General features: G+C 38.0%; 1 protein-coding gene across 3 annotated transcripts in view; it reads right to left on the reverse strand.

Moving 5' to 3' along the window:
• Window positions 1-18,542, reverse strand: part of CDH10 (cadherin 10) — a 111,225-nt gene that overhangs the window by 54,990 nt on the left and 37,693 nt on the right. For all 3 annotated transcript variants that reach the window (XM_075744854.1, XM_075744851.1, XM_075744853.1), the window contains exon 2: window positions 12,131-12,508. In XM_075744854.1, coding sequence (XP_075600969.1) covers window positions 12,131-12,361 — 231 coding nt within the window. In that variant the 5' untranslated portion in view covers window positions 12,362-12,508. The remainder of the gene's footprint in view (window positions 1-12,130; window positions 12,509-18,542) is intronic.

Here is an 18,542-nt window from a genome sequence, read left to right on the forward strand (position 1 = left end):
AATAAAAATGACCCAAGAACAGTTAATTTGGTGTGGGTCTGCATTGCATGTAAAACAATAATGCTAAATCCAGGTAGCATAACTGGATTGAAGACCATAGGTAGGAAATAAAAGAAAGGCACAGAGTATCAGTGTAAGTCAATATGAAAGAGCAAGGCTTTTCTACAACTAGGAAAAGGGGAACAGAAGAGATGAACAGAATTGCAACTGAGCACTGAGGTTTTCTTAATTTTTTTACCTAGAATTTTTTCCCACAGTAATTTTGTGTGCCCAGCCATCTGAGTCTTATGGTGTAGGCAGTAATCTTTACAACTACATAGTTTTCAAAAGTACAGTATCATGAATTTCCCAAAACATAATGGTCCTTCTTTCAGCTCATATTTTCCATCTAGATGCTTGCATAAAGTTTGTTTGGACATGTGTGCTAGCATGCCAAGCCATCTAATTATTCATTATTGCCTTTGTAAATTGTTAGGTGTGTTCAGACATATAAAGTACCTTGCACCTGCGTTTCAGGTAATTGAATGGTCTGTGAATTGGATCTTTGAAATGAAAACAAGAGAGCTTCTGTTCTGTCTTGAAGAGGGAATGAACTCATCTATGGTTGAACATTTAAAATTGACCAAAATATTGTCAAATTCGAGAACGATTTTTTCCTTCAGTGGCCCAGTCCTCCTTTAACACTCTCAAATAATAACTGCTAAAAGACTCAGGAAACACAATTTAGTTTGAGGAAGTAACACTGATGAATTGGACAATGATGTTTGTTTACTCCAGCAAACAAATCCTACTCTGTTTGCCAGGGACTTCAGATACATTGACTGTATAGCTACTTACTGCCATAAAACAGAAGGCATTAGAGGGTTTGAAAGAACTTGCCATTACAGCCTTTTTGGTTCAGCTTATTTTTAATTATCTTCAAAGACAAAAACACTCTTACAAATATAAGGAAAAGCTTCCAGCAGGAAGACATTCTAAAAGGGTAAACATCAACTTTTAACTTCTTAGCACTCTCTCCCTCATGGGTATTTTGTTGCAAGTCGCCGATTTTCCCTCAGTATTACCCCTGGCTCTTCCTTGCTCTCTGTGTATATAGGATATTTAAAAGGTCATCTGCATCTGATTTAAAAAAAAAAATCAAGAGAGGAAAAAAAAGCCCCTAAAGCATCAGCCTTTGAATTGCTGTTGAAACTATTGGCTATTTATACATTTATCATTTCAAACAAGGTGTAGGTCAAACATTTCTAAAGCTCCCTTTTCTATTATGTTTTCTAATTCCTTGAGTGAACGAATGTACTGTGATGAAGTGGACTCTACTCTTCCTGAGCTATGGCTTTGAATATAAATCATTTAAGTTTTATCAGTTCTTTCCTTTTTGGAGTATCTTTTTGTGGCAAGTAGATGCAATTTTGAAATTGAAAGAGAAATTGAATTGAAAAGAATTGGATAGTTCAGACTAAACTACTTCCGTGTTTCTCACACTATTTTGAAGCATGCTGTAATTTCAGTGCAATGCATAATCATATACAAACTCTGAGCTTGGAAACCACCCAAGAGAGCTATAATTCTTCTCTGTGAAGGCAGCAAAATGCATCTTACTGCTGATTTTACACCTGCTGGAAGGATGCCCATAACGTAGACTATCCTCCCTCTAAATCTTCCCGACAACTAGATGATGCTATTGCACTTTGTGCGTGCAGAGAGCAGAATTGGCTCTCTTAGAAATTAGTTTCAAAATGGCAGAGCACTGCTATTGGGATTACTAGGGAAAAAAAGGTCAAATATTTTAAAATAGTTTTCTCAGAAACCTACCCCAGTGACTAGTAGGACCGTATTGACGATTCAGTCTCATTATACATAACCTCTCATCAAATTCAGACCAGAACCAAGCCTGTATTCCATGAATTATTTCTATTGTAACTACCGCCACTATTGTTGTAGACATCTCCGGCACTCAAAAAAGAAAGTCTGCCTTAGCTTCAAGTGTGCTCATCAAAACAATACACAAACACACACAAAATCTCTCTGACGTATCACAATTTGAGTTCCCAGGTTCTGATTCTAAATTATGGTGACACTTGCTTTTATTCATCTTGGAAAACAAAAATGGAGTATATTGATAAATGGCTTGCACTCAAGTATCAATGTGTAAAGAGTAAAATGGAGAAGCTGAATAATCTTCTTCACTCCTGTATCAAAACTAGCAAGTTTTCATTAAACTATTCATATATTCCCAGTGGCTTGCATTTACCATACTACCTTGTTGCACTGAACACCATTAGATATAGCTTCCACTCACTTGACAGAAAAAGAGGAACCAATATTCAGCTACTAGTCCTACTCATATTTCCATTAGTTTCTGGCAGATTGAAATTAAGTATGAGCATAGTGTATGATTCTACAATACTGAGATCTAGTGACACATGGAAAAAGAAGTAACAAAAAATTGTTTTAATATACATGAGCTAAGTATGTTATATAAGGTACAGGTGCTCAGGCACTGGTGGGGTCTCTGCAGTGGCGGCCCCTGTGTGGAGCGGCCGGGGCTGCCCGGTGCCGGATACAGCTGGTTCCAGCCGGCTCCAAGGGCCCCACCGCAGGGCACAGCTGAGCCCCTCAGCCACGGGCGGGCGCCTCGGGGAAAGCCTGGGTCAGAAAGGGCAAAGCGCTGCCCGGCAGCCAGGGCTGAGGGAAACGGGGTGAGAAAGAGCCCTGCGAGCCCCGAGGAGAGAGTGGGAGAAGGGCAGGAGGGGCTCCAGGTGCCCCCGCTGAGGGGCCCCTGCGGCCCCGGGAGAGACCCGGGTGGGGCAGGTGGACATGCCCTGAAGGAAGCTGCAGCTCATGGAAAGCCCACACTGGAGCAAGCCTAGCATGGAGGACTGCAGCCCATGGGAAGGCCTCAGGCTGGAGCAGGGGAAAAGCACGAGGAGGAAGGAGCAGCAGACTGACCACAGCCTCCCATTCCCCATCCCCCAGAGCCACTCAGCAGAGGGGAAGTAAAGGAATCAGGAATCAGCCACAGGCAGGCGCCTCAGGGAAAGCCTGGATAAGAAAGGGAAAAATGCTGCCTGTGACATACGATAGCAAATATGAAATACATTTTAGTGCTTTACATCAGAAGTTAAACATACCAGCAGTAGTATGTAAAAGCTGTGCTTGAAACAGAAAGCTTTGAAATGCCTGTGAAGGGTCATTTTGGTCAGGAAGAACTAGAAAGTTCATTTAATTTTCAACTGAATAATGACTCTGAACAGAATTTAATGTTTCAAGACCTATTTCAATGAGCAGCTTTCTAGACTTTGCATCTCCTAACAAAAAATGGCATGCAGTTTTAGTTTGTTTTCCTTAATGGGAAAAAAAGAATGATTAAAACAACCTCATGTTTTTCAGGATGTATTGCAGCGTCCATGCTTTGAATTTCAATTAAAGACCATTAACAGTGTAAAACTATATGATACTTATGGTCCTATAGAAGCCAAGGAGAAATAAGAACAGACTGTAAAATTGGTATTTGCTTGAAAGCTGAGCAAATATAAATGTTATAGAATATATCTCATTTCATTCACTCTAACTCTTCCAGTCATTATGACTTTTAAAATTATGCAAACTATGTATAAAACTGTACCTATAAAAGTGAAAAAGGCCCTGGACTAAGCTTAGTCTATAAGCACATTTACATGTGTCTACCTAAGACATAGATGTGTCTACTTAAGCAATTTAGTGTCTTGGAGTTCCTGCTACTTGGTTTGCCTTACTTCTCTGTTTGGAGTCTTGTAGTCTCAGAGAGTGGTTTCTGTCTTCTTGGGACTGTGATTTGCTTTGTTCATCGAGGCCTCACTTGCCATGTGACTGAAGGCCCCCTGGCAATTAGCTATGTATGGATATGTGATGTGAGCCTGGAACTGGCACAGAGTTTACTGCCAGTGAAGATTTGATGCAGATACAAACCTGGAACCATGGTGTTTCCCCTCTTTTCACCATACCAGTTGTTAATATCTGATACGACGTATAACTCATATCCATTTGATTACAACTAGATTAGCACAGTTAGCCAGTTTTTCCCTAGCAGCACACATAAGGGCATTGGCATGGTCTGAGCTCTTTACTTTGTGTCCAAGTCATACAGTAATAAAAATATACGACACACTGCCTTTCAGTTTTGTCAAACCAGATCTTCTCTGCTAAGCTAGAGTTTGAATGGCACCACCTACTTACTCATCTTTTTAGGTTTTTGGTTTCATTTTGCTATCCTTGCCTATATTTTTTCTTATCTTTTTCATTTTTCTTCTTTCTTTTTCTTCTTTCTGCTTCTTTCTTTTTCTTTCTCTTTTCTTTCCAATATGTGCTGTATCTCGTCTAATACCTCACTGGACAATTTCAGCTACCAACATACAATGAGGCCTCACTGGATTTCTGAAACATGTCTCTTGCGGTGCTGGGTGGTTCTGGTTGGATGAACAGTCCTATTTACCTTACCATTTTAGAGAAAAAGCACAATCCCAAAGCAATCTGCCTGTTTGGGCTTTAAGGACGGATTTTAAGCAGAGAGGCATTCAACACATCTAGCATTTCTCCTTAACAGCACAAATACTGACACTGAACTCCCCGAGAAGGACGAAACTGCCTTGAAACATCTACTCTCAGCATTGTTGGATGCAGCCTGCACCACTAAAAAAGAGTCTAAAAGGATAGTAATCTATTCCAGTACTCTTTTACTGTGAAGCACTGGAATTTCACTGTAGGTCTCTTCTTCCTCACCCTTTTCAAGATTTGCCAGTCTAAAGAGGCAACTGGGAATGCTCACTTAGGTCTTCCATTTACAGTGCCTGGTACATCTGACCAAAATTACCATCAGATAATTTGGACACTGGAGATAATCACCTTAAGCAGTAGGGTTGAGTATGCCCTCAATATGCCCTACCCAAATGACCCAACCCCTCTTCCCTTGTTACCAGACAACATTTTAAGAAACTCATATGCACAGACATCTGTCCAGGGCTGGGAATCCACAGCCTTTGAACAACTATAGCTGGCTTTGGATTCAGGCACACAATAACTGTGGCTTCTTTGGTCTTTACTAAAAGACTGGTGGATACTACAAAGCCTTTGCATACCTTAACAACTATCCGTTAGTTCTGTCCTGTGTCATCCAGGAAAACCCACTGTTTTGTAGGGATACATCCAGTACAGTAGATAACAAATAATTCATTCTTTATGGGAATAAAAACTTCCTATTGAGCCAGGTCAGCTCTTTGCCACCAGTACCTTCTGCTGCTATTTAATGAAGCAAGAAGTCAGAGACTCCAGTATACACTGAGGTTTCCAAAGGAAGAGTCCTTTTGCAAACAGAAAATATAAACCCTCTGCACACTTCGATTTAGAGTAAATGATGAATCTAACCAGTTATAGTCATAAACTCCCTAATAAGATGGATCCCAACACAGTTTGAGAAATAATTTTATCTCAGCACTCACTGTGAATCAGTGAGCCTCCAGGACAATCTTACAGGAAGCTTTTGATGCTTTTGCTGTTATGGAAGAACAATGGTTGTGCCGTATGTTTTGAGACACCATCATAGTTCCTGTGTTCTGGACTACAAGAAGAGGTAGAAAAGAATACATCCTTCAAAAAGAAAAGAAATTGAACCATATTTTGCTCTGACACTCTTGACCTGTGCCAAAATATCTAGGAGCCCACACATGTACCCCCAAAAGCAAGCTTTTATATCCTTGCCATAAATTGGTGTCTTAAATAACCCTCTTCACAGCCTATGTGTTAAGTCTTGCTGAGAAAGAAATGATTTTCTAAATGTTGTCCCTCAAGTGCTGATTCCACTACACTGCAGTATTGTCAATTAGATCAGACTTTAGAAGATGCACAGCTGTGAACAACTTGCTTTTTGCATCCAGTAGAGTTACACCACAAAAAAATCCCAAGTGGAAGCTGTTAAAGGACAAGCTGTCCTCATTCACCTTGGCAGCTGAGTCCTAGACACAGCAGATCACAATTCATTTTTTCAGTTTGCATAATATCATTCCTCCCTTTCCATTATTCTTTATTGATCCCTGTCACAAGAATCTGCTCGAGCTGAACATTCAACCTCTACAGAACTTTACTGCCACAGAGCTGATTTCTGTCACATGAAAGGGAAGGCATTTCATGCTCCATCAGATCTTCACAGCAGATATTAAGCCTGCATATGAGCACTTCCAATTCAAAATCCTACTCTTTAGTCTCTCATGGCACAAGAGGTCTTTATGAAACAAAGAGATATGGTAGAAACACTCTTCAGGAATCAAAATACAGAAGTTTTTAAAAGGATTTGATAAGTCTTCATCTTGCCACTAAAACAGCAACACTTCATTGGGACCTTTTTTTTGTCCCACTTGATGACGAACCCTTTGAAATCAAGACAACATACTCTTTTGTATTACCTTCTCCAAAACAGTATTTTTGGTAGTTGCTGCATCAGAAGGAAAAGTCCATTCAAAATTCCTGCCCAGGAGGGTTTCTGGCTTTCACTTCTCTCAGGAAATTATTTTGTTTAATCGTTCCTTAAAGCTGACTGTTTCTCCAACAGTGACAATTCTATGCACATCTGATCTTATCTATTCTTCATCCTTTTATGCTAACAGAACATGGACTTTCAGGAAAATGCATATTTTTACCTCTGATGTTGCCAAATTCTATGCAAAGTATTTCTCATTTGATTATGGACTATATGAAACAATACGAAGCAATACTAACGATACTAAACAATATGAAGGAATACTAGCAATACTAACTGTCATGGTTTAGCCCCAGCCGGCAGCTGAGCACCACATGGCTGCTCGCTTACCCCTCCCCCCTGCTGTGGGAATGGGAAGACAAAGGTAAAACTCGTGGGTTGTGATAAGGACAGTTTACTGGGACATCAAAGGGAGAAGAAAATAACAACAACAGTACTTATAACAGAATATACAAAATGGGTGATATGCAATGCAGTTTCTCACCCGACGACCTGACAACCGTACACAACAGCATCTCAGACAGTCCCGGAGCTGTTCGGAGCAATGCTGCCCCTCCCCGACTAGCCCCTTGATGCTGAGCATGACGTCATATGGTATGTAATACCCCTTTGGCTGGTTTGGGCCACCTGTCCTGAATGTGTCCTGTTCCAGCTTCTGGTGAAAATTAACTCTATCCTAGCTGAAACCAGGACACAAACTTAAAACAGTATATTTAATTCCAATACAAATACATTTAACTAGACTACAAGCAACATCTGAGGCTTCCCTACTTTACTGTCTTTATGACTGGGTGGTAAGCTGTCCTGGGCTTTATTCACACTTTTGTTAAGCCCTATGCTTTTACTGAGGTGTTTAAAAGCAATGTCACTTTTGAGTTAGCTGTCTTTCAGGATTTATGGAGTTAAGGACATGGGACCCTCCTTCAGGTACCAGTTCCGTGGTATATCATCCACAGTGTCAATAGACACAGATAGTTACTAGAAGGAAAAGATAGGTTATGAACCAGTGTGTTGTTCTTGAAACTGTGTATGCATGCATTGCTAATACTCCAAGTCCTTTCCTCAGAATCCTGTCCATGTTGGGGTTCTCAAACCGAGAGGAACTAAGTGAGGTTGACATTTTCTGCTCTTTACACCATCAAAGATAATGGATGCACTTAGAAGCATGCACTTATGAATACTGCCAGGATAATCCTTTCTGGTAACAGTTCTGATATGGCACATGCAAAATTATATATAAATTTATGTGCAAGTATATGATAAATTATCTTTTGAGATACTAAAAACCACTGCAGTATAACTAAGAACTTCAGTCTCTCAAAGTGCTGAAAAATTCATATCAGTTGATCCTTTATGCAATAAAAATACTGTGATGAAAATTGCTGGCAAAAGTCACTATCTATCTCAGAAAGCAAAGTGGGAAAAATATCTGCCTGAATGAAAAAAATGGCAAGATCTGGTGAAACAATAAGGAAGGAAAATAAACTTTAATTTGGAAGAAGAATTTATTTGTAAATTTATTTTTGTATGACTATGGATTAAGACACTGTTGGTACACAGTGGTGCTTCCTTTAGGTGACAACTATTAGAGTATAATTTTTAGATTTGAAAGAAAAATATTTTTTCTGGATATACTCAAAATAAATTGAAGTTTTTCAGAACAAGTTTGAAAATACATAATACTTTGTAATTGCACAACTTTATCTGAAAAATAATAAATTTGCCATGAAACTATATACTAAGAAAAAGAAATAAAAATTATGAATCAGCTTTCAGTCTGTTAGGAAAGAACAGTAGAGCCTACGTAGAATTTCTGTGCAGAAAAAGACGTGAAGGAAGTATTAACCATAACTCTAATGCCAAATATGGATAAAATGCCTTTTCTGATATGAGGTTTAATCTTGTTTTGGAACATCCCTGAATTGTTTCTCTCAAATTGGGAAAAGGACCTTTTCTCAGAATTAGCGTCTTCTAGCATATTTTTGCAAAGATATAGCTCAAAGATAAATTGTGTAATACATATATAGGTCTGGTTTCCCACACTGCTCTTTTTTATGGCTTCAACCTTTACTAGAAACTACCATTGTAATTAGTAGTTGAGGTTCTGCATATACAAAATTCACTTACATTGTTTTGATTTCTACCCTCAGGATGCTGTGTATTACATGGAGGAAAGGATGACCATCTTCCTTTCTTATAATAATAATAATTACTGACCTGAAGCAACTAGTGAATGTCCATATTCAGTCAATATGTACTTTGCCACCATTTCACAAGCATGGTTGACTGAAACAAGGAACTCTTCAGCTGTTACTGGGTTACATATCCCATTCATTCATTGAACCTCATTTCCATCATTATTCTAGTAGAACATTCTTAAGCTCACTTAAACAGTGAATAAATGAATGCATAAATTGCATTGTGAATTGTAGACACTGGTTTCAAGAATAATGTGATATTCAACAGTTTTCAAGCTCCCTTGACAGATATATAGATGCAGGATAATAAACAAGAAAAAATATATCAATCATGAGCTCATAAAGCAAGCAGATGTAAATCACAAATCCAGATGAATCTGGTAGCCTCAGTTTTGGAATTTCTGCTAATCCTTTCACTGGCATGTTTGTCATCTAACTATTATTGTCGATTTTAAAAATTGCACTTAGTTCTAATTTTTGACTGAAATCTCTTTATGACAAACATTGTCTCCTAGTCATTGACCACAAATCATTGAGTTCTAACTTGTGCTCTTACTATCTCACACAATTTCCAAACACCATCTCCAAATACATTGCAGAGAAATTAACAGAAAGGTGGCATTTTATGTCACCCACCTATCCAAATCATTTTGGCTTTGGATAATATCAGATAAAAGGAAATATCCAGAAGCATTTTTGACTATACAACCCAGATGGCCTTTGGAAAGGTGAGTGCAACACCAGGGAAAAGAGCTAACGTAAAGTTTATGTACTATGAATTTAATTTCAAGGGTTTTTTTCTCTAATAATTTGAGAATTTGGACTATCAGACTGTTAAAACATTAATTACCATAACAATCAATTTTTAGCTCCACATATAATCTCTTTCCTTTTGCTTCCTTTGTGTAAAACTCTTCCTGTGCAAATACAATGCTATGATATTCTTCATTTTACATGTGTTTTCTACACTTTTCCCAAACTTGTCAGATAAGTACTATAGGTCAACTTTACATACTCAGGTTAATTTTAAATTTGCTTGCTCAAATTAACAACTTTTTTGCTCTAACCAGAGCAAAAAAGGTGAAAGTGCAGTCTTAACTGCTCCTCAAGTTTTTTCTCAGTTATGTATTCTTTATTTGCAGCTTTACTTATCTTTACTTACCACTTTCCATTTGCAAACACTATTTTTTTTTTTTTTCTCAGCCAAAGTAGTACTCTGTTTATTAACATCTCTCTCTCTTTCTTTAATGTAGATGAGTTAACTTATAAAAGTGTTAACCCTTTTCCCTGTAAAGAGTCTTCCCTCACTCATCATGACTGGAAGAAAATTATTAAGTAACACCACTCACACTTTATGATTTTAGATCATAAATATTCAAAAACAATAAAACAAGTAATCAGCAGGTTTCTGAAGGAGCCTAAATAGTTTGAAATTCAGGGTGCCCTGCAAAGCTATTTATTTCCTGCTGCTTCTGGGAGCAATATACTTTCAAATACAATAGTATAGTGTTTTGATAGAGTGATACTTCTTATTTTGTGGGCAAGGTCAATTTTCATAACCTATCAATCCGGTCTGGACTGAGGAACAGGCGTAGATACTTTGGAACACTTGGGAGGCATGACTTTACGCTTGATAAGTGTATGGAATAAATATGAGGACTATTTACAAAGCTTTCAAAGTGCTTTGGAAATGGCTGTATTATTCAAATGCTATTGCTAAAATTACAGGCTCAAAGCAACAAATAAAAAGTAGAAACAAAAAGGCAATTTATTCATTCATAAGTTTACACTCTTAAATTTTTACTTGGTAATTAAATTTTGTAAATTTTAATAATTCACCCCCTCCCCCAACATTCTTAAGCCTTTCAAGAAGTATTCTATAATATAATAATCCCATGCACCAGTACATTGTGGGAACCAACTGGCTGGAAAGCAGTTTTGCAAGAGGGGCCTTGGGGTCCTCATGGACAGCAAGCTGACCATGAGCCAGCAATGTACTCTTGCAGCAAAGAAAGTCAGCAACACCCTGGGCTCCATTAGGAAAACATCACCAGGAGATCGAGAGAGATGATCCTTCCTCTCTGCTGTGCCCTGGTGAGACACATCTGGAGTGCTGTGTCCAGTTCTGCGCTCCCCAGTAGAAGAGAGATATGGAGCTACTGGAGAGAGTCCAGCAAAAGGCCACTAAGATGATTAAGGAACTGGAGCATTTTTCACATGAGAGGCTGAGAGTACTGAAACTGTTCAGGCTGGAGAAGAGAAGGCTCAGCAGGGACCTTATTAATGTATATAAATACCTGATGGGAAAGAGCAAGGGAGACAGACCCGGTCTCATTTCAGTGGTGCCCAGTGACAGGACAAGAGGCAATAGGCAGGAAATCCTCTTTAAATATAGGAACAAGATTTTTACAGAGTGGGTTGTCAAACACTCAAACAGGTTGCCCAGAGAAATTGTGGAGTCTCCACCTTTGGAGATATTTAAAATCTGCCTGAACATAGTCCTGAGCAAGCTCTAGATGACCTTGCTTCGAGCAGGGGGGTTGGGCTAGATGATTTCCAGAGGTGCCTTACAACCTCAGCTATTCTGTGATTCTGTGATTTTCGGCAAGTCAGTACTTCTCTGCAGTATTTTACAAATTCAAAACCATGTAAAAAATAAAAATCTGGATTATAGAAAATGAAATTTCTGTGTTTATCACCAACCATTGGTGCTAACTGGTACCCATTACTGCTGACACTGATTTCCACTTTCAAGTGAATTACCATTTTGAATTAATTCCTGTTTGACTATTATTGTGGCATTAAACATTTTATATTTTTCAATAAATCACATGACAAAATACAAGTGTCAACTAAAACAATTTAAAGGACACTGCCATCTAGTATGCTACACAGTCATATGTGCAGTTCTGCTGACTTCTATTGGAGTTCATTTCCTAACCACCTCATTTCTATCACACAGTTGTTAATGAATTTTACTCACTGCAGTTTATTAAAATTCAGGGAGCGTTAAAGAGGAAGAACATTTTTATTCAGAATAGGTTCCATTCTTCAAACATAAGCACAGAAAAAGAATGCATTATCTTGTATGAAACATGAAATATTTAAAGAGAAAGAGTTGAAGATTTTTATAATGAATGATAAAATAATATGTTTTGATACAGAAGAGATACTGAATGGGCTGCTAGTAGGAACAATGTGCTAAAGCAAACAAACTTCTCAAAGATGTCTTAATTTGTTTCATTCAAATATTTCTGAATAACTTTAACTAGCAATATTAAATTAGCGATTCTAGCAGGACAAACAGCATACATACTACCTGGAAATCTGCTGCTTCTGCATTAGAATAAAAAGTAGAAACTAGGGCTCTGTAGGAAGTTAAGTAAACTTGACAATTATACAGAAACATTAATGAGAAACCTACCTTGCCTACATATTGATAATCAGATCCTGTGTATTCCTCTAAAAGAAAAAACTGGTTCCACATCCAGCCTCGCTTCTGGCGGTGAATTGCTTTTCCATCATTCCCTGATGCACGTCCCCCAAAGCTTTTGGGTCTGAGATCAGGAGTCCTTCTGAACAGCATTTCTGTGTGGCAGGGATGTGGCAGCCACATCCAGAGCAACAGAAGTAGTAGGGCTTGCTGTATTATCATAGTTCTCCACTGCTGATGCTCTTCAAGCTGGTCAGCGACGGAGTCTGCAGTTTTGTTTTTCTTGACTTGCGTTTTATGTCTCTAGTTGCTGATGCAGCCAAGCAGTTTCCAGCAACTCATCTCTGAACTGTACATAGTAACCAAATCCTGAAAGTAAACAAGGAAGAGACAATATAAGTTGAAATGCATTCACTCCCTAGTCGTCAACATCCCTGCTACTGTACGCTGCAGATACAAAACATTATGACATAGAAAACAACCTGGTCAGGAATGTAAAGGTTATCCAGATAGGGAGAACATTGTGAAAGCGTTAGGAAGCTGCTGTCAAAACGTTTCCTCAGAAAGAGTAAGAGTGCCCTGAGATGATCAACTATTTCCCCATTAAAACCTTTCAATTTAGAAACTTCTAAGGGTGTTCTTTATATGGACTAGGGGATTAATATTGCTGAAACTTACACATTAAATACTGCTGCCTTTGCTTCAAATATTTTCCACCCGATTTGATTTACAAGAATTCCAGTGTTTTATTAATCTTACTAGCCAGAGAACTGAAAAGCCAACACAAAGTAGATTTAGAAATGAGGAAATGGTAAAACACCAGTTCTCCAGGGTGATTTAAATGGTAAAAGAGAACATCATATGCATCAGAAGAAATACAACATGACAAGAAGCAAACTTTTAAATAGAAAAAGTTCTTGAGATGATCTTGCAATATGGAATGATGCAAACTTAGCCTTAAAATGTTAGAAAGTATTTAAAAAATGAGGGCTTGTTTTGCAAGTATCCTGAACAACTAATTTTGGAAAGTACTGCAATTAATGTCATTATGGGAAGTGATCTATAAACTGAAAGAGGGTTGATTTACATTAGATATTAGGAAGAAATTCTGCGCTGTGAGGGTGGTGAGGCACTGGAACAGGTTGCCCAGAGAGGCTGTGGATGCCCTATTCCTGGAAGTGTTCAAGGCCAGGTTGGATGGGGCGTTGGGTAACCTGGTCTAATGGAGGGTGTCCCTGCCCATGGCAGGGGGATTGGAACTAGATGGTCTTTGAGGTCCTTTCCAACTCAAACCATTTTATGATTCTATGATATTGCAGTGAGAAGGCAATCCTCTCCTAACTCATCTTTGTTTTGTCTCCACTTCTTTTTTTGATTTGCTTTTTTTCTTTTAGTTTTTCCTTCTGATAGAACCATGAGATGTTATTTCAGCAAGACAATTTTAGCCAGGTTCTCTTTACTTCCATCCCAGGATTTAAAGAGTAACACTTTTTGCTGATGAGATCATTTGGTAATGGTTTCCTTCAGTAAATCATGAAAACCCATGATTTGTCATCTTAATTGGGTATAGTTCCTGCAAACTTTAATCAGAGTGGTTTGTTGTTTTTTTTTAGCATGCCCACAGAAAAAATGCATAGATGGTGGCTGTAGCTCCTTCTGTATTCTTCCACACGTGGCACAAAACTCAAGTAGCAAAACGCTTGGGTTGTTTTTTCTATTCTTTTCTGATTTTGATGGATAAGTAACATTGCACACAGCAGTCCCATGTGTCCTCTGGTTTTAATAACATTGTACTACAGCTCACTATCATCTTAAATATTTTTTATTTTTTCAAAGTAGAGCTATATAAAACTTTCAGAAATTCTTTTTGTGTTTCAGTTTGATATTGATGTGCTACTTAAGATAATTCCAGTAAGCCTGTGTTGATTATAAGAGTTTGCAGTAAAATGTCAGGGGTTTAGTGTGGAAAGCCTATGAAATGTAGTGGTTTCTTACAGTTAAAAGACTCTCTGTGTGCACACACGCATTTGTGTGTGTGTATGTGTTAATAACTGAACAGATTCAGTTCAGGAACTGGCTTTTGTCTTCAGAGTTAAATTCTCTCAGGAGAATGTTTTCCCATCTCCTCCAACATTTGGAAGACTAAAGAACTTCTCAAAGCCACTGCTTTCAAGCTCCAAGACTGTTCACAGTAACTCACAGGTGTTTATTCCATTTGTCTTAACACCAGGTTGAACCGCATGAAGTTCAACAAAGCCAAGTGCAAGGTCCTGCACGTGGGTCAGCACAATCCCAAGCACGACTATAGGCTGGGCGAGGAATGGATTGAAAACAGCCCCAAGGAGAAGGACTTGGGGGTGTTGGAGGATGAAGAAGCTCAACATGAGCTGGCAGTGTGCGCTTGCAGCCCAGAAAGCCAACCGTGTCCTGGGCTGCATCAAAAGAGGTGTGACCAGCAGGTCGAGGGAGGTGATCCTGCCCCTCTACTCCGCTCTTGTGAGACCCCACCTGGAGTACTGCGTCCAGCTCTGGGGGCCCCAGTACAGGAGAGACATGGAGCTGTTGGAGCGAGTCCAGAGGAGGGCCACAGAGATGATCAGAGGGCTGGAGCACCTCTCCTATGAGGACAGGCTAAGAGACTTGGGCTTGTTCAGCCTGGAGAAGAGAAGGCTCCAGGGAGACCTTATGGCGGCCTTCTGGTACCTGAAGGGGCCTACAGGAAAGATGGTGAGGGACTGTTTATGAGGGAGTGTAGTGACAGGACAAGGGGTAATGGGTTTAAGCTGAAGGAGGGTCGATTTAGATTAGATATAAGGAAGAAATTCTTTACTGTGAGAGTGGTGAGGCACTGGAACAGGTTTCCCAGAGAGGCTGTGGATGCCCCCTCCCTGGACGTGTTCAAGGCCGGGTTGGATGAGTCTTTGGGCAATGTGGTCTAGTGGAGGGTGTCCCTGCCCATGGCAGGGAGGTTGGAACTAGATTATCTTTGAGGTCCCTTCCAACCCAAACCATTCTATGATTCTATGATTTACACCTTCCTTTCTCCTAAAACTTGACATTTAGTTGATTTATGAACTTTGAATACTATCCAGAACAATCTGTTCTAATATAAACCACTAATAACATATGCTGAATTGTATCAGCATGTACAAACTGGAGATGTGATCCTCTACCTTGGAAATTATTTATCACAACTCATATTTATGTTCTTTTGAAACAAAGGTATACTGCGTGAGAGAGGAGGACTATGATTTATTCTTACATACTTAGAAATGTTTCTTCTCAAAGACCATAGGAATTTTGAACTTGAAATTAACTCTTCAGGATATTATTAGTTTCTCTAAAAATTGGAAAGCTATTGGATTTTTTTTTTTTTTAAAGGTGATATAATTTTTTTTTCTTTTTTGGTGTGGTTTTTTTTTTGTTCTTCTTTCACTTTCTTGTTGTCATCAGTATATATATTCCATTATTCACACATTATTATTTGATGTAGAAGTGTTGTTAAATTCCTCTTGGGAAATAATGCTTCAATATTAGGGGTTGTTATTGAATTTCCTACTTGTTAAATTAGGTCAGCAGAGTGAAAGCTCAGATGAAATTTGTTAAAGTTACAAAAGTAGCTAATGCACATGGACTTGGCAGGCATGGCTGCTTAATGGATGTACATACCAGCAAGGTCTTCTACCTCCTTTGAGACTCCTCTTGGAGTTCACGTTCCCGCTTTAAATGTAACAAGTTTGATAATAATCTACACTAAAGCAATAACATTTACCTTTAAAAATAAGCTACCAAACAACAAAAAACAGCCTGAACTAACAACAATTAAATACAAAGCACTAGAATAAAAGAAATATTTGGAGGGAATTAGATTAAGGAAACCTTTTAATATATAACTAGAGAAAATAGAAGTCCCAGTTCTGTAAGACATTGCATTCTGTGCTACACTGTCAGAGATGGAACAGTCAATGGAGGAAGATAAATTTATCATATTTTTTTTTTAATTTTTTTTAATTCCCTGGAAAACTAATTGGAAAAATGTCTAAATATTGGTGAAAATCTTATCTTAGAAGACGGTCTGAAAACTCAGTAGAATTGTAACAGTTTTGCTGGCTTCAAGTAAGTATATTTTTAAAAGAACCAAAATAATTTTAATTAGCTTTCAATAGTTTAAAATGAAACTATTTCAGGAGTCTTTCTCCTCAAATCTGTCTCTACTTCTTCTTCCAGAAGATCACTTCTCAACTTTTTCCCATAATAGAAAAGAAAGAAAGAAAGAAACAAACAATTAAAACTATTTTAAAGCTTTCTAAAACCTATCAAATACGTGCAAGGTTCCATATTTCTGTGTAATCTTCTACATGATATTAAATTTACTACAGAGGAATATTGTCCCAACTCTGCTCTTGTTTCTACAGGGTTTTGTTTTGGAATTATTTTTAATGAGTTTTCTTGGAACAATCTCTAATATGGAGGAGATGGATCAATCATCACTGAAACTATTAATCATTTCACGATTAGCTTTCGGCTAACAATTTTAAAACAATTAGGCAGCTCTCTCTTTCCTCAGGTTAATCACTTCTATATCACTCAGAACTTTGAAGAAAACATCTTAATGCAATTCAAGCACTATTCATGTGATTTCAAATATAATTTTGGCAAAATTTGGAAAATATTGTATTTTGCTTGCTCTGTCATGCAACCCTCCTAATAGTACTAAAACATACTTCATACCATTTGAAACTCATGAGATTTAACGAACACATAAGATGGGCCATGAATACCTTTAAGTGATGCACTTCTCAGACCTTCATTTACTGGTTGCTCCAGGAGGTTGATCTTTTACAACTGAGATGTTATTTCTTTAGTAAACTATTTCCTCTTTTTGTCTGTCTTTCTGCATTAATGTATAGCTGCTTTTGGAAGAATTAAATTTAAAGTAAAAACTGTAATAGAGCTCAAAAGCTTGCCTTTTTTTTTTTTCATTCAAGAAATTTTAGTAAACCTCTCTCTTTTGTGAAGAGCAAATTTGAACAGCAAAACATTTTACTTAGGATAGCTGTCATTTATGATTTTTGTTCTGTATTTAACTTTGGTCAAGCTTGAACTGATTTTTAATTGCATACCAATTCAAAAAGCTTGTTTAAAGAAAGATAGTTATGCAATGCGATTTCTGTTTTCACCATTTCTGTTTCAGTTGGAAGCCATTATCTATTCACATCTCTAATCTTGTCTTCTTGTTTTGTTCTCACTCTGCAGAGGTGACACCAACAAAGCTATTCTTACAGCCACAGTGAGAAACTTTTCTTATTTTCTGCCCCATTTCTCCAAGTCTTTGGTCCCCCTCCAGCCACCAGTATAGAGCTACCACAGAGGCTGCAGACCCTCTTTCAAAGCGGCTACAGCCGTCAGGGATGAGACACAATTGCTGCTGTTTTGGTGTCCTCCTTGAAGCGGATAACTTAGTAAGGTGCCTCTCTGTTCCATTAGAACTGTGACTCCCGGCTTATGATGTCATAAACAAAATTCAAAATTCTGGCTAGGTTTTGAAATAATAGGAACTATTTAACAAGCTAGTAAAGCGGAAGTAGGAAGGCAGCTAAGTGTGGACAAAACCTGTATTTTCAATAAGCCTCAGAAGAGCCTCCAGCTCAGCTTAGCTGTTTTAACTTATTTGCCATCTCTTTATCAAAAAGAGGAACAAAGTTCTAATGCTTTAGAGCATAGTATGATGAAGCAAGAACTTTAAACAGACACCTTTGCAATAAACTTTTATTGAAAACACAGCAAAGTATTTCCCTCTGTAAGGGTAACTTACAGGTGTAAGTTATCCCTTAAGGGAAAAAGACGACAATACTTTTTATAAAGGTGTTTAAGAATACTTGAAGCAAACAAATGAGCTCTTTCAAATGATCAGTTCTTAATGGCTTCTAATCTCATCATTCCTTGTATTACAGATTTATGTTCCTTGCTTTATCTATTATATCCCAATGAAGTTGCCTAAAGCCATTCATAATGTAATTGCCTAGTTCTGAACTAAGGAGATAATAGGTAAATTGTCAATAAGCTGCTTATTTCATAACCTCCAGCGGAACACTTACACACCACATTGACCACACTTCAAGTTATTAAATTATAACATTTGCAAAGTAGTCAGCTATACCTCTGAACTTTAGAACTCAGTCCTCTTTATGAAGTCCTGCAACCCTTGATCCACTTAGGAATTTGAACGGAGTATGCATAGTTTGATGCTAAACTAAAAAAAAACCCAAAACAACTAACATTTCAGGAATTATGTCTTTTAGTTAGTAACAGTAATCATATTTCCCAATTGTCAAAACTACTTCACTCAGGTAAGAGTTTTTCATATTGATTTCATAGTTCATGAGGAGAAAGACTGGAAAAC

This window comes from Balearica regulorum, chromosome 2 (genome assembly GCF_011004875.1).
Source record: "Balearica regulorum gibbericeps isolate bBalReg1 chromosome 2, bBalReg1.pri, whole genome shotgun sequence".
Classification (NCBI taxonomy): domain Eukaryota; kingdom Metazoa; phylum Chordata; class Aves; order Gruiformes; family Gruidae; genus Balearica; species Balearica regulorum.